Consider the following 15,000-nt stretch of genomic DNA (forward strand, 5'->3'; position numbering starts at 1 on the left):
CAGATTTTCCAAAATCAATGTACATATCCTTTGTTTTGGATATGTTCAATTGAAGGTGCGACTCCTCACACCATTGGACAAAGTCTTCAATTATTGGACCATGGCCTCTGTCATTTTTACGGAGCAGACTCACTATGACGGAGTCGTCCGCATATTTAATAATGGTCCTTTTTACATATTTGCTCTGACACATGTTTGTATATAGAGTGAACAGAAGGGGTGAAAGTACGCACCCCTGTAGTGAACCTTTAGAAGAGCAAAGTTGACCAGACAGAGCTCCATTCACCTTTACTCTCTGTGTCCTGTTTGTTAAAAAATCCAGAATCCAACCAACAAGGTTAGGACAAAAACCAAATTGCTCAACAAGCTCTAAAATATACAGTTGAATTGTATTAAAAGCATACGAAAAATCAATAAAAAGAATTTGTGCAAGGGACCCACTTCCCTAAAGATGTTTGAGGAGCAAATGAAACAGAGTGAGAGTGGCATCTTCTACACCCCTGCGTGGCCTGTAGGCAAATTGCATGGGATCCAATGCATGTTCAGTTATCCTTAAAATATGTGGCCTTATCAATTTTTCAAATTTTTTCATTAAAATTGAAGTGAGAGCGACAGGTCTAAAATCATTGAGAGTTTTAGAACTACTACATTTTGGAACTGGGACCACTACCGCATCCTTCCAGATTTTTGGTACATGTTGCGTCTGCAGGGATTTATTAAAAATATATTGGAATATGTGACTCAGCTCTCTTGTACATGTTTTGATTACTTGTTCACATGTTTGATGACTTTTATTATTATTGTATCCACAGTATCTGTGGATCATTTCAAGTTTTAACAGTTCGTCTCGACTGAGCAAACTAAAAGTCCTTGTGAAAACTAGGAAGCAAAACAAAAAAAACCCTGCCGTGTAGACTTCTACTTTAAGCCAATTTGCTCCATAAGCTTGTTTTTTTGGAATTGTACTTTGGACGACGAGCTCTGCCCATCCAGATTCATGAGAATCTTCTGCATCACTTTGAAAGTGCATTTGAGGTCTGCTGGGTAACTCAGGTTCAGACAGTATATTAGTCCAAATAACAAAACACAGGCAGATTGATCCATTGCATTGATCTGTATGTTTAGAATTCATCGGAATTTTCTTTTAATCACGTTTTACAGACAATAATGAATCATTTAATGAAGATAAACACCATTAATTCATGTAATTTAAGCAAACTCCTAATTTGCTAACCAAAACACATGCCCAAGTGTATTTTTTTTGAGTGTATAGATAAGTATATATTATGGATAAGGATGTTAGTCATTAAGTTGACTTTTGATTTCACACGGGACATGAACCCTGATCTCCTGGGGGAAAGACCAGCCAGTCGCAGCTTTATATGGCTGGTGTAACTGAGACAACGGTTGCATTTGCGGCAGAAAACATTATGATGAGGATTGTAAAAGAAGTCAGGATTGCGGGCAGCAGGACAGTAGACTTTTGCTTCATGCGTTCTGCTCAGGGATTTTCAGGCCAAGTCATCAGCTGTTCACAGCTACCTATACAGATAGCACCCCTTTTGCGATCGTGCCCTATTGGTTTTTAATGTACAACAAGATGAAAACAGCAAAGTAAAGGGAGTATTGCGAGTGTTCTCTTTTCCTGATGAACAAAACAATATTTCAGTACCATCCCACGACTAAATATTGCTGTTGTTTTCTACTGCAGCAATCATATTGTAGAAAGGTTTTAACTTACACTCTATTTAATTACTTCAGGCCAAAAGTGTTTAAAGGGAGATTTTTTTTTTATTGTTAATATGCAATTGAACAAGTCAAATCTATAAAGTCAAGTTTGCAAGATGTCACTGTTTTTATTCAAGGGATACTAATAATGAAACATATATAACTTTTCAGTGAAAGCTTTTTTTATTATTTAAATTCAAACTAAAAAATGTTTTTACAATAACAATAAATAAACACTGTATTATCTATCTCAGACACGCAACAATGCATCCATGACGGCTAGTGGCCTTGCCAAATAGTGGTTATCATCCCAGATAGCAAACAGTCATTAAAACTTAAATAAACATTCCATCAAACTCTGATGTTGATTCTAGATCATTTTGCACCCTGTTTTAATATTGGAACAACGTTCACATCAGGTCCATAGATCAACAGAATTTCCATGGTATTTCAATTATTAGGAATATTGAAAGAATGTTGAAATTTAAACTAAATTAAGGATCAATGTGATTTCAATGGAATTTCAATCGTTATTAAGCCATAAAAAATGATTGCTAGGCATACGAAAATGTAATGCCCTAAATGAAATAGCTTATAATGAATATCCTGCTTTATCTACAGCCATGATGTTAAAAAGTGATGGAACATTTGAAAGCTTGTATGCCTATAGCCTAGCCTAAAACACTGACCACACCACACTATTTAAGGTAAAAACAAATTCATTTTATTAGCCTCTTATTTCATTATTTGTCCTCTTTAGACTATTTACAGTTCATGGTCCTCTGACGTCTGACTGGTTTGTCCCTCCTGCCCGGTCTGGCGCATAGCGCACCCACTTTCGCACAGCCTGGGCAAAAGTAAATTTGGTGATGGCGGCTGTCTCCATCTGCTGTGTAAGAGCATCTAAAACAGAAAATGCAAGCACAATGCAAACAATTTGCCTTTAAGTAAAACAGTCCTCAGCAGCAAAATCCAAAAGCTATAATGCAACTACAAATGGAAATTCAGTCATATCCAATCATTTCCTTGCATCATTTGCAACTTGATTTGTATCATATTCTAAGACTAGTTACTGCTAGCTAACGCTTGCTAACATTAGCTAACGCTTGCTAACATTAGCTATTTTTAAAAGTTGTCTTCAGCAGAATCCAAAAGCATGATGGACACTAACCATCATGTTAACGAGTAACAGTATTTGATTTGGTACAATGCATTCATATCGAACATTATATAAGCAAGCTTACCTGATCGCATGGGTCCCAAGGGTCCAGAAAAGAGATGTGTCCAGTGCAGTACGTCGGTCTACCACCCGATGATCTCCCAGTCAACTATATATGGATGCATTTCCAATCATATTTCCCGGTCAACTCCAAATCAATGACTTTTCAACAAATTGGCAATATCGCCTGGTAAACAAAATATCAATGCTTATTCAATCATAAAGATACCTATAGAACAATGTTGTTCCAATGTTGTTGCCATCAACATTAATAAGGTCAGGTTTCATCGATATGGTAATGATGATTCAACATTTATTTTGCATTGAAATTTCAATATCAACCATAATGATGATTTTGATTGAAAATCAATATTTATTCAATGTTGACATGTCTTAACAGACGGGAAAATAAATTGCATTTGGTACGGTTTATACTTAAAGTTAAATTAAGACTTTTTTAAAGACTTTTTTTTTTACCTTTTTAATACCACCTAGGACAAAATGTAATGCCAACTTCACAGCCATAGAATAAAAAATCTGTGTGATTTTTAGGCCTGAGAAAAGAATGATTTACCAGGTAATGTCACCTGAAATACTAAACAATCATATTTAGTTCATATTAGCTTTGTAAGGCATGTTTGTACTCTAATAACATCAAATAATAAAGTATTTGTTATTAGTTAATAGCTCTTATGCTATGAAAACTTAAAAAAACAAAATAAATAGGATGATACAAAATAAAACGTGTGCATTATGGAGGTGTCATAATTAGTTCCACCTTGGCTAGATAAGATAATATATAACTTAATACTGTATAATATGCCAATATGATATAATATGCCAGGCTCGGTGGCGATGCCTTGCTCGCACCCGCCGTTTGCCTGGGACGACCACGGATCTGCACCACAGACCACGGCGACTACGGTGTAGAGCAGGCCAGCTGAGGACAGGTGGAGGGATCCCAATGGACCGTGTCCTGCAGGGTTATTGTGAGAGACGCCAGCTGTCTGGATTGCCCGGCAGCTACGTCTATGAAGTTGGACAGGAGAGCCTCTTTTTGCCACAGCTCGTCTGTGAGTTTTTGGATTTCATTTTTGAGGTAGATGATCTTCTTAGCAGCTTGGTTGAGTAGTATAGGTCCCTCAGGTGTTGTTGTCATCTGAGTGTTGTATGACTAGTTTGAGAAATCTGGTGTGGAAAAGTCAGTTAGCACGAAGGCTACGCTCAGGCATGCATGTGGCTATGCAATTGTTTGTCAGGGTAATACTCATTTGTTTGTTGTGTTTCTTCGCAACAAACCTTTGCTGCTGCAGCTTTCCAATACAGTGCACAAAGCAGTAGTGTATATCCACGACGTTCCACTTCCAAGAACAGGAACGGACAAGTTAGACATGTGCATGCACACACAATCAAGCACAACAAGCAGATCGGCGTGCGAGTCAGTCTAGCGCTAATGAAACGGGGGAGCTGGAAGACCTGCAGGTTCCTGATCAGCTAGCAATGGAGAGAGGGTTGTGAATAAGATGATGACGGTGTCGGCGGTGCTCCACCTTTGGTAGGGTTTGTTTGAAACGCAGCCAACACCACAAGGGCTTTTGGCCATCTTCTACAATGCTGCCATCCTCCTGCCTCCTCCCCTCTGGCAGGCGCTACAGATCCTTTCACACAAAAACAACCAGACACAGGAACAGCTTCTTTCCCACTGCCATCACTCTCCTGAACTGCTGGTAAGTGGGGTCATCCCCACTTTGGCCATTCACCTACACATTACATACTGTATCATTCCAATATGCATCTTGCACACTACATTTGCACTATTACTTTGCACTCTACATCCCACTCCGTGTGTACTTGTATTGATATTATGTCTTATTTGTATAGTTGTATTTTTTGTATAGTGTGTTTATGTGCCTATATGTCTGTTATCTCTATTGTACAGTATGTGTCTATATGGCCAATAATACTGATTCTGATTCTTATATATATTTTTTATTGGTTGTTAAATTTCCCTAAAGGTTGCAACATTAGGGGAACATTCCCAGAAAGTTAAACCGACTTTCCATTACAACCAAAACCTAACCTTCAGGAACTAAAAGTTGTTAGCTGGGTATTTGTCATTATCGCAAACCGTTGTTATAGCCTATTTTGGTTTCTCTTTTAATGACAGTAGGTTATGACTGTAAATAATCATGCAATTAAAATAGTCAACTTATAACTTTGCAATAAAATATTATTAATTTATAGCACATTGTGCGTCTAATCCCAGACAGCAAGCCAACATTGAATAAATATTGATTTTCCATCTGAATCATCATTATGGTTGATTCATGTTTGCCGCCATCAGTAATGCGGATCAGGGTGCTGTGGCCTGGAGTTCCGGGCGCCGTCTAAACTCTGGCTTCAGCTGTAGCTTCCTATGCGTCTCTTGTGCCTATTTACCATAAATTCTATGATAGAGACAGCCGGGGACATCGTTTTCTTCTATTCATGCATCAAGGTTAATTGCGCACTTAGGCAGTCACGTCTTTTCTCTATGGGCTCACTGGGTAAACTGCTTTTATCTTCTCCGACATCTTTTTTAGCGTGCTCTATCTTTTCAGTTGACATTTTAAGTTCACATGCACATTTACATGCACATTTACATGTGCATTTACGGCGGTTCGGCTTTACAACAGATCTTGCTTTGGACATGGATGTATTAGATGTATGTATGTCTTAGCTCTGGAAGGCAACAGTGAAGTATTTTAGGGCTGGATGCTGTGTGCAGCTCCAAACTGAGCTTGGCTACATGGTTGTGGCATGAGCAGCCTGTCCGAGGTTGCTGATCTTCTGGTGGCTGTGCATGAGTATTCTCAATCTTTTCAGTCTCACAGAGACGGAGATTGGGTTGTATGCTGGGAGATAATGTAGGCAGGGGGTAATTGTTGTTGACGAGAATGCTAGTTAACATTAGTTACTTATCTTATCAACTAACAGTAGCCTTTTTTACAATAACGTCTGTTATGGAGCAAACTGTGAGATACAAGGCATGGAGCATTTATACTATACATTGTCGTGTTTCTGCAGATAAAATGTACTAATTAAGTCTTCAACGCTTCAGATGTAAAGCTGAATCCCAATCCTCCCCTTATCCCTTCCCCTTAACCCTTGTTGTGCGCGTTCACATGAGAGCTAGTGCTGTCCCAATACTCGTCTTGATCGAGGGATAGGGCCAAGGGGAAGGGCCAGATGTCCCTTCCTACCAAGTAAGAACGCGAGCTCACTTGGAACAGCAAGGACTATCCTGATTCATTGCGCAACAGGAAACATGGCTGCCAGGTCGACCAGAGAGATCCATAAATGTAAGTATTTTCGGCTTAAAGAATTGATTTAAAACTTATGACAGTCTTGTTTTGTGCTCTACACAGTCCTGTACATATATATTTGCAACCAAATTTGTAATTGAAACGTTTTTAAAAATCGCTAGGTTGTTATGCTAACGCTAAAGTTAACGTTAATGTTAGCTACATTGCTTATTTGCACAACAGTCCCGCATTTCTCTGCCTTGAATGGACTCCATGCATGTCTACAGCGTTAACTAAACTCCATTAGCAGCGAATTTCGTTTGATATCAGTGTATAACACTACCGTCCTGTATCACACAGGGACGCTGGAGGAAACCCAGCAGCTGATCCACTTTCTGAAAACGAGCAGAAGTTTCTGCGTTCATGTTGTAGCCATTCATTATTGTATTGGTACTGTATTATTGTAAACATGTAATTCATTCCTGTTCATTCACCTGTAGATTGTTGTTGGTTATGATACAGGACACTAATGAAAGAAATGGGGTATGAGGGGAAAGGTTACTGGTCAACAGGCATCAGACTGGTCTGGAGGGAAAGGCTACTGGTCAACAGGCATCAGACTGGTCTGGAGGGAAAGGTTACTGGTCAACAGGCATCAGACTGGTCTGGAATATCAGAATAGCTGTAGTTTTTTGTTTGTTTGTGGTCTTGTGTGTCTTTTTTGAGTTTTATACATTTGAGTGCCTTCTTTATATGTGTGTGACATGTAAGTTATGGTTCTAATAGTTGATAATGGTTCTGTAATATAACATATTTTTATATAATGTTTCTGCCTGTAATGTTTACTTTATTGGGCAATAAAGACAACTTTTTGTTAACAAAGAAAGTGTTTCTGAACATCAATGACATTCACAACAGTGATAACTGAAACAGATATACAACACACCATGCAGTGTGTATACAAATACTTATTGCAAACAGACCTAAGTATGTATGCTGATGTAACCAAGTGGCGTCCCATTTCATAGGGGTATGTTTTCACCCCCTACCCCTTACCCCTTGTTTTTCTAGGGCCAAGGGCTAGGGGAAGGGATAAGGGGAGGATTGGGATTCAGCCTAAGTTTCTGGTGTCAAGTGACGTCAAACATGGCAGTCACTGAATGCTACATCGGGTGAGTGCTTGTTAGCATCAAATGGGCATAAGGCACGTAAGTGTTTTTGTCCCATATTCGTGACGTTTCTGGGCTAAAGTAAGGTTCTAATACTCGGGCAGGGGTAAGATTCTTTTCTCGATAGGGTATGACACGTGTAAAGGTTTGTCTTCGAAGCTGTCGCGGTATTTGTCTGTAGTCATGCTGACGTCTGCAGAATGCATAACGCACTTCTATTCTGCATTTGTACATAAATATACTCATCGTCGTTGCTGCCTGCTTACTATAGTTTTGTGCATTATGCTCACTCATGGTGGGTAGCGTACATTCATAATATTTCACATATGGTCTTTCAATGCAAGTATTCTCAGCACTATATTCATATCGTACAATGGTGCCACATCGTCATGTTCGACAATTTTAAATATATTGAAGATTTATTTAACAAGCTGCATTGCTCGCATCAGCTGTTTACTTTTATTTTATCTCATCTGTGGGGGCCTCATTGAGTTTTACGTTTTATTAAATCTATTTACTAAGATATGTGTTGTTAATTTCTACTAAGTTTCCTATGTTGGTAATAGATTGGTGCGAGTCCTGCAAATCAGATTCTGACTGATTCCCGGTAGATGTGTTGGAACCGGTGGCAGCCCAGGTCTCTAATCACTACGCTGTATTCACTTTCAGTCATGGTTGACCTCGGCGGTTGGTCTTGCATCATTACAGTGCGTTGTCTACTCATGGGCGCGCCAAACTCAGCTTGGTGCATATGGGTCCCGTGTCCTCCTATCAGCATTATGGTCATCGCTACCTCCTATTTCATTGATCCTTCTTGCGGTATCCTATGTCTGATTTTGTTTACTTTTACCTAGATTCTGAGATGCCCGCTGAAGATGAATATTTTGTCTATAATAATAATAATAATAATAATAAGCTTTATTTGTATAGCGCCTTTCATACACAGAGTGCAGCTCAAAGCGCTTTACATCCAAAACATTTAACACAACTCTCGCAGGGACAAACATAAATGTACAGTTGCACATTTAAAACTTGTGCCACGGTAATGCTGTAAGAGAGAGAGTAGGGTGTGTATGTGAATACATGTGTATATATGTATATGTGTTATTTATAACTTCGCATGGATTTTCTTTTCATCTATTGGCTAGCTTTTGTCCACCTAATTTACGCAATTTATTTCTCTTCATTTTGGGGGCTGCATATCATACAAGTCTGATACACTATAGTCTGAATTAATTCAAGCTGTTCACACTACAAGCGAATCAAACACTGATTCTCTACAAAGCACTATACACTTCAAAGCTGAATCAATTCAGTTTTATTTACGGCCAATTTAGGTAAGTATGTTCCTTTCACCAATTCTTGTCATGTTTTGGGGGATCAGCTTTTGGCCTTCTAACCCCCTAATTATTATCATTTAATAATGATGGAGTGTAATCTCCAAAGACTATACATGTCATATCATGCTTTCGTACAATAAATCTTTGCATATCTGCAACGAAGTCACTCCTGATTGAAATGGAGCTCAGCGAAAATTCTGACAGGAAGACTTACACTAACTAATCATGTTTCTCTCTCTTCTAAACTGAACAGTTGTTAGAGACGCTCACTTTAGCCGTTGGGCCACACGTCCTCATTTAAATTGACACCTGTCACTTCTCAATGAAAAGCTTAATGTTAAATCAAAATCTAAAAGGTGAATCTTAAAATGTCAATGTCAAATGTAAAACATAAAATTCAAAAGACAAAATGTCAAATTGAAAATTATAAAGGGGAAAGGCTAAAATAAAATAATTTCTTTTTTCTATTTGAGATTTTAATTTAAGTATTTCCATTTAAGCTTTTACATTTCACATTTAATTATGGCATGATTTTTCCTAGTAGTGTAGTAAAATAATACTATTTTTAATTTGATTTTGCTTCGTTTTCTCTTTGGACTTTTCAATTTGAATTATGAATAAATATTCCCTCCATAAAATAGTGTGGTGTGGTCAGTGTTTTAAGCTAGGCTATAGGCATACAAGCTTTCACATTTTCATTCATTTTTTAACATCCTAGCTGTATGATATTCATTGCAGGATATTCCTTATATATTTCATTTAGGGTATTACATTTTCATATGCCTAGCAATAATTTTCTAAGGCTTAATGACGATTGAAATTCCATTGAAATAACGTTGATCCTTAGTTTAGATGAAATTTCGACATTGTGTTAATATTCCTAATAATTGAAATACCATGGACATTCTGTTGATCTATGGACAGGATGTCAACGTTGTTTCAATATTAAAACAGGGTGCAAAATGATCTAGAATCAACATCAGAGTTTGATGGAATGTTTATTTAAGTTTTAATGACTGTTTGCTATCTGGGATGATAACCACTATTTGGCAAGGCCACTAGCCGTCATGGATGCATTGTTGCGTGTCTGAGATAGATAATACAGTGTTTATTTATTGTTATTGTAAAAACATTTTTTAGTTTGAATTTTAATAATAAAAAAAGCTTTCACTGAAAAGTTATATATGTTTCATTATTAGTAGCCCTTGAATAAAAACAGTGAAGTCTTGCAAACTTGACTTTATAGATTTGATTTGGTGTTAGATTGCATATTAACAATAAAAAAAAAATCTCCCTTTAAACACTTTTGGCCTGAAGTAATTAAATAGAGTGTAAGGTAAAGCCTTTCTACAATATGATTGCTGCAGGAGAAAACAACAGCAATATTTAGTCGTGGGATGGTACTGAAATATTGTTTTGTTCATCAGGAAAAGAGAACACTCGCAATACTCCCTTTACTTTGCTGTTTTCATCTTGTTGTACATTAAAAACCAATAGGGCACGATTGCAAAAGGGGGGCTACCTGTATAGGTAGCTTATGACTTGGCCTGAACAAAAGTTCAGTCAAAAGATTTTGATTGAAACAAATACAGGACTTTCCCCCAGGAGATCAGGGTTCATGTCCCGTGTGAAATCAAAAGTCAACTTAATGACTAACATTGTTATCTCTAATATATACTTATCTATACACTCAAAAATAAACTTGGGCATGTGGTTAGCAAATTAGGAGTTTGCTTAAATTACATGAATTAATGGTGTTTATCTTCATTAAATGATTCATTATTGTCTGTAGAACGTGATTAAAAGAAAATTCAGATGAATTATAAACATACAGATCAATGCAATGAGAAGTGGATTAATCTGCCCGTGCTTTGTTATTTGGACTAATATCCTGTCTGAACCTGAGTTACCAAGGAGACCTCAAATGCACTTTCAAAGTGATGCAGAAGATTCTCATGAATCTGGATGGGCAGAGCTCGTCTCGTCGTCCAAAGTACGTTTTTTTTTTTTGCTTCCTAGTTTTCACAGGGACTTTTAGTTTGCTCAATGGAGACAGACCGTAAAAACTTGAAATGACAGTCATCCACAAATACTGAAAGATTTTATAATAATGTTTACTTAGATTATACAAGGATGTTTTAAATTTGTTTAAGCTTTATTTACCCAGGTAGGCCGTTGAGAACAGGTTCTCATTTGCAACGATGAGCTGGCCAAGAAAAGCATAAGTGTGCAAGACAACATTCACTTTACATTCAATACAGTATAATAATACAAAATACAATAGGCTGCATAAATACAGATTAAAATTTAATACAGATTAAAATACACATTAAGTAGGCATTACAAAGCCGGCGCAAAGTGAGGTCGATGGATATGCGAAAGTGATATGGTAATAACACAATATACATTAATAAACAGTCTCTATAAATGCTGAAATGTAGTAAAGAGTCAATATACACTTAATGCAAATTGTGGTCTAGATAGTGATGTAGGTCAGTAGATGTGCAAACATTCTATGACAACAAAGGTGGGGAGAATAACAGTTGACCATGCCAGGGCAGATGGAAAGAAGTTACATCTCCTTGGTCACCCCAAAAGTCCACACCTCCTTCGGCCACCACTCCTTCCAGTTCTCAGCTGCAAATGACTGGAATGAACTACAAAAAACCCTGAAACTCAAAACCCTTATCCCACTAACTGCCTTAAAAGTATGTCTTTCTGAGCTCCTGTCTGATCACTGTACATGCTAACTGTTCTCCATCATTCATGCACTGTTTTGCACACCGTTACCCCATTATCTCTGTCATGCCCCACTGCAGAGTTGCATGGATGCACATCTTCACCTGCACTGCTATCATATCTGTTTACGCTCTTCTGCACTTTTCCATCTGCCCTGGCTTGCTCAACTGTTATTATTCCCACCAATGTTGGCATACAATTTTTACACATCTACTGATCTACATCACTATCTAGACCACAATTTGCACTAACTGTGTTTTTTTAAAACGTTATTACGGTGCATAACTTACTTGAACAAAGCTGAGCAATGTGTTGGTGCTGGTGACTAAACCACTGATTATATGTACATTGAAGCTATACTGGCGTTAAAGACCCGCTGATCGTCTGATTTTCTGAAATGAATGACCGCATTGCATTGTGGGAAATCAGCTTTGAATGCGTTTAGCTCGGATCATATCGTAATGTTCTGTCTTACAGCATACTGTAATATTTCACCAGTAATAAGACCAAAATAATAATATTAATGTATACTATGATAACATCTAAATAAATGTTGATAGATGTAGCGTTATTTATATTTATATCAATAAACAACAAAGTAATCCAGCTTCCCTGGCTGAAATAGACAGAGAATAGAAATAATAACATTAAAAGAAATAGAAATAAACCATGATAAGATCTGGTGACTAAATGTTGATTAAAACAGCAGTTATTGGGCTAAAAATACCAATAATATCAAAGCTATACAGCTTCTCTGCTGCAGCCCGACTGGCAGAAAGAAACGTGTCGTGATCAGGGAATCTGTGCGTAGACCACGATGATGCCTGTCATTGACTTACCGTCAATGATGGATCCGTGGGCCCGTCACGGAATTTTCGGTGATTCCGTGAAACTGTCACAGATTTTGAGTTAAGGGGCCGTGTTCATTTCACGGAATTCTGTGAGACCAGGTTGTGCAAATGACAACCTGTTTTCAACAGCCTTCCTGGTTAAATAAAGGTTAAATAAAAAATAAAAATAAATGTTTGTCACTTTTTTCAACAATCTTTAGTCAATTATTTTCTTTAAATGCTATAAAACAGGAGGGTTAAACACATCGTCTGTTAAAATGCTGACTGTGCTGTTATTAATAACTACTTTCACCTTACCATCTCCATTGCTCATTAATACTTTTTTTGTATTATTTTCTTATTTTAGTTTTATTTAACTATTATGTATGTTTTTATCATACTCATACTTTCTCAACTCTCTAATTATCTCTACTTGTTGCTGTTTTTGTGCTGCTGCAACACCTGCATTTTCTCTCTTGAGGACCAATAAAAAACAATTTTTTCTCATTTTAAATGATGCATTAACAGATTAATTTGCTCAGGGTGAAGAGATACACATACCTGAATATTCAGGGAGGTTGAATTTCTTTTCTTTGTTTGTACAAAACATGAGTACAGACACACACAGAGACACACACACACACACACACACACACACACACACACACACACACACACACACAATTATATAAAGGTATTTATCTTGTGATGCTTCAGATATATTTGTGCTTCAGAGTCTGAACTAATGTTGTGTTCATCTCCCTGACATGTTAATCTGGCTAATGAATACCGTTTTCCGCACTTCACAAACCAGAGCCGGGAGGTGTAGAGTGTTACAAAACGCAGCACATGCACTCAACTGGGAACGATCCTGACGAGCATCAACAGCCCCTAGTGCAGACCAACTACAGCTACGCTCCTTACTGTAAGTACAATAATACCTTGAATAAACCTTTGTGAGTAAAATGTCAACCTGTCTACAGGCATAGACATGTACAACTCAAAAAATAATTAATTCCATTGGATGAACATGATTTAATCATACCACCTATATTCCATCTAAACAAACCAAGTTAAGTCAAACCACCTTCATCATGTTATTTGAACACAGCATACATGTGTTGGTTAAACATAACATTAGTATTTGCATTCAACTCATTTGCTTTTTGTTGAATGTATATGTTTGTTCTTAGCTCATTTAATTAAATTAATTTGAGTTCATTCTACATTGGTTAAATACTTTAGTAGAACAAAATTCCACCTTGACATATCAACTCATATAGGGTTTGTCACTTATAGTAATGTCAGTGTTGTTGAATGAACTTATGTCAATCTTGTTGGTTTAATTAGTGTTGTTTTCATTCCTAGGAAAAGAATGTATTGTATATGAACAAACATGTATACAAAATGACAACATGCAAATCCATTTTACATTTTTATTTATGTAACATCGGGCTTTATAAACATTTTGCCTGCATTACACAAGTAGCCAAGTACTTCGGCAAGTACTGGAGTTTATGCACCGATCCAATACGTAATTTAGCCAAGAAAGAATCTACTTAAAAGGGGAACTATGCCATTTTTTTTTTAGCTTAATTTACCTTAACTGAACAGCTTCGGAGTCATTGTAATGGTTATATGACTTTTTTCAATTTGAATAGTGGTCGTCTCGCTTCCTCCTACTACCCTTGCAACTTCAGTGTCAGGAAGTATGGCGTGATATCAGGTCTCGCGATGTAACAAATTGCTTCACGGCACTGCACACATACGCCCATTCAGGAACGAGCCAGCAAAAAAGAAGCAGAAAGCTAGGAAAGCATTGTCGGAGGAACAGAGAAAGAGGAAATGGCAGACTGACCGAGCGAGGAGTCATACACGAGTAAACATAGGAGCTGCCAAATATCTATTCTGAAGCTCTAGGGGGTAATCTATAGAGAAACCTGTAGGGGGAGCTCTGTGGAGAAACCTGTAGGGGGGCTCCTTAGAGAAACCTGCGAGCAAAAAGCCAGAAAACAGTGAAGAAATGGCCATAGCGCCTCTTTAAAGTAGTTTAATTTACTAGATAAAAGAAAGTTCTATGGCATTTATTGTTTGTGTATGATCACAAAAAGTTTAACCTGAGCCACATACCACAATGATAGCAATACTATCACATCCATACAGGGATAGTACAGCCTTTAAAACATAATAAAATATAAGCATTTTTAACACAATGGTATGGGATCGGTACTTGGTATTGGCCGATACGCAAGTTTGGGTATCGGAATCGGTAAGGAAAAAATTGTATCAGAACATCTATAAATATAACAGCTTCTTCTGGAAAAGTACAAACACGTTTTTCACATAAGTAGAAATATCTCAGACCTTAAAATTGGTGGGGTTTTATGTTAAAAGTTTAATATCCATTTTTTACAAAAGCATGTAAAACATTTTATCAAAACATTTAACACTAGTAAACATCCTTATACAATCTAAGTAAACATCATTTTACAATCTTTCAGTATTTGTGGATGACTGTCATTTCAACTTTTTACAGTTTGTCTCCATTGAGCAAACTGAAAAATAAACTGCCTTGTAGACTTCTACTTTAAGCAAATGTGCTCCATGAGCTTGTTTTTTAGTAATTGTGCTTTGGACGACGAGCTCTGCCCATCCAGATTCATGAGAATCTTCTGCATCACTTTGAAAGTG

General features: G+C 37.3%; 2 protein-coding genes across 9 annotated transcripts in view; one reads left to right on the plus strand and one right to left on the minus strand.

Annotated features, from left to right (window-relative positions):
* The window catches only part of LOC116058018, a 347,926-nt gene that overhangs the window by 19,231 nt on the left and 313,695 nt on the right, over positions 1 to 15,000 (minus strand). The gene's annotated exons all lie outside the window — the stretch shown is intronic.
* The window catches only part of LOC116058016 (fucolectin-4-like), a 7,588-nt gene continuing 5,692 nt past the window's right edge, over positions 13,105 to 15,000 (plus strand). The window contains exon 1 of one of the 2 annotated variants that reach the window (XM_036006608.1): positions 13,105 to 13,234. Coding sequence is in view for 1 of the 2 variants with exons in the window: in XM_031310632.2 (XP_031166492.1) it covers positions 13,159 to 13,178 (20 nt within the window). In the remaining variant the exon portion in view is untranslated. The remainder of the gene's footprint in view (positions 13,235 to 15,000) is intronic. The other variant, XM_031310632.2, reaches the window with a different exon arrangement.

Source organism: Sander lucioperca, chromosome 10 (assembly GCF_008315115.2).
Source record: "Sander lucioperca isolate FBNREF2018 chromosome 10, SLUC_FBN_1.2, whole genome shotgun sequence".
In the NCBI taxonomy this organism is placed as follows: domain Eukaryota; kingdom Metazoa; phylum Chordata; class Actinopteri; order Perciformes; family Percidae; genus Sander; species Sander lucioperca.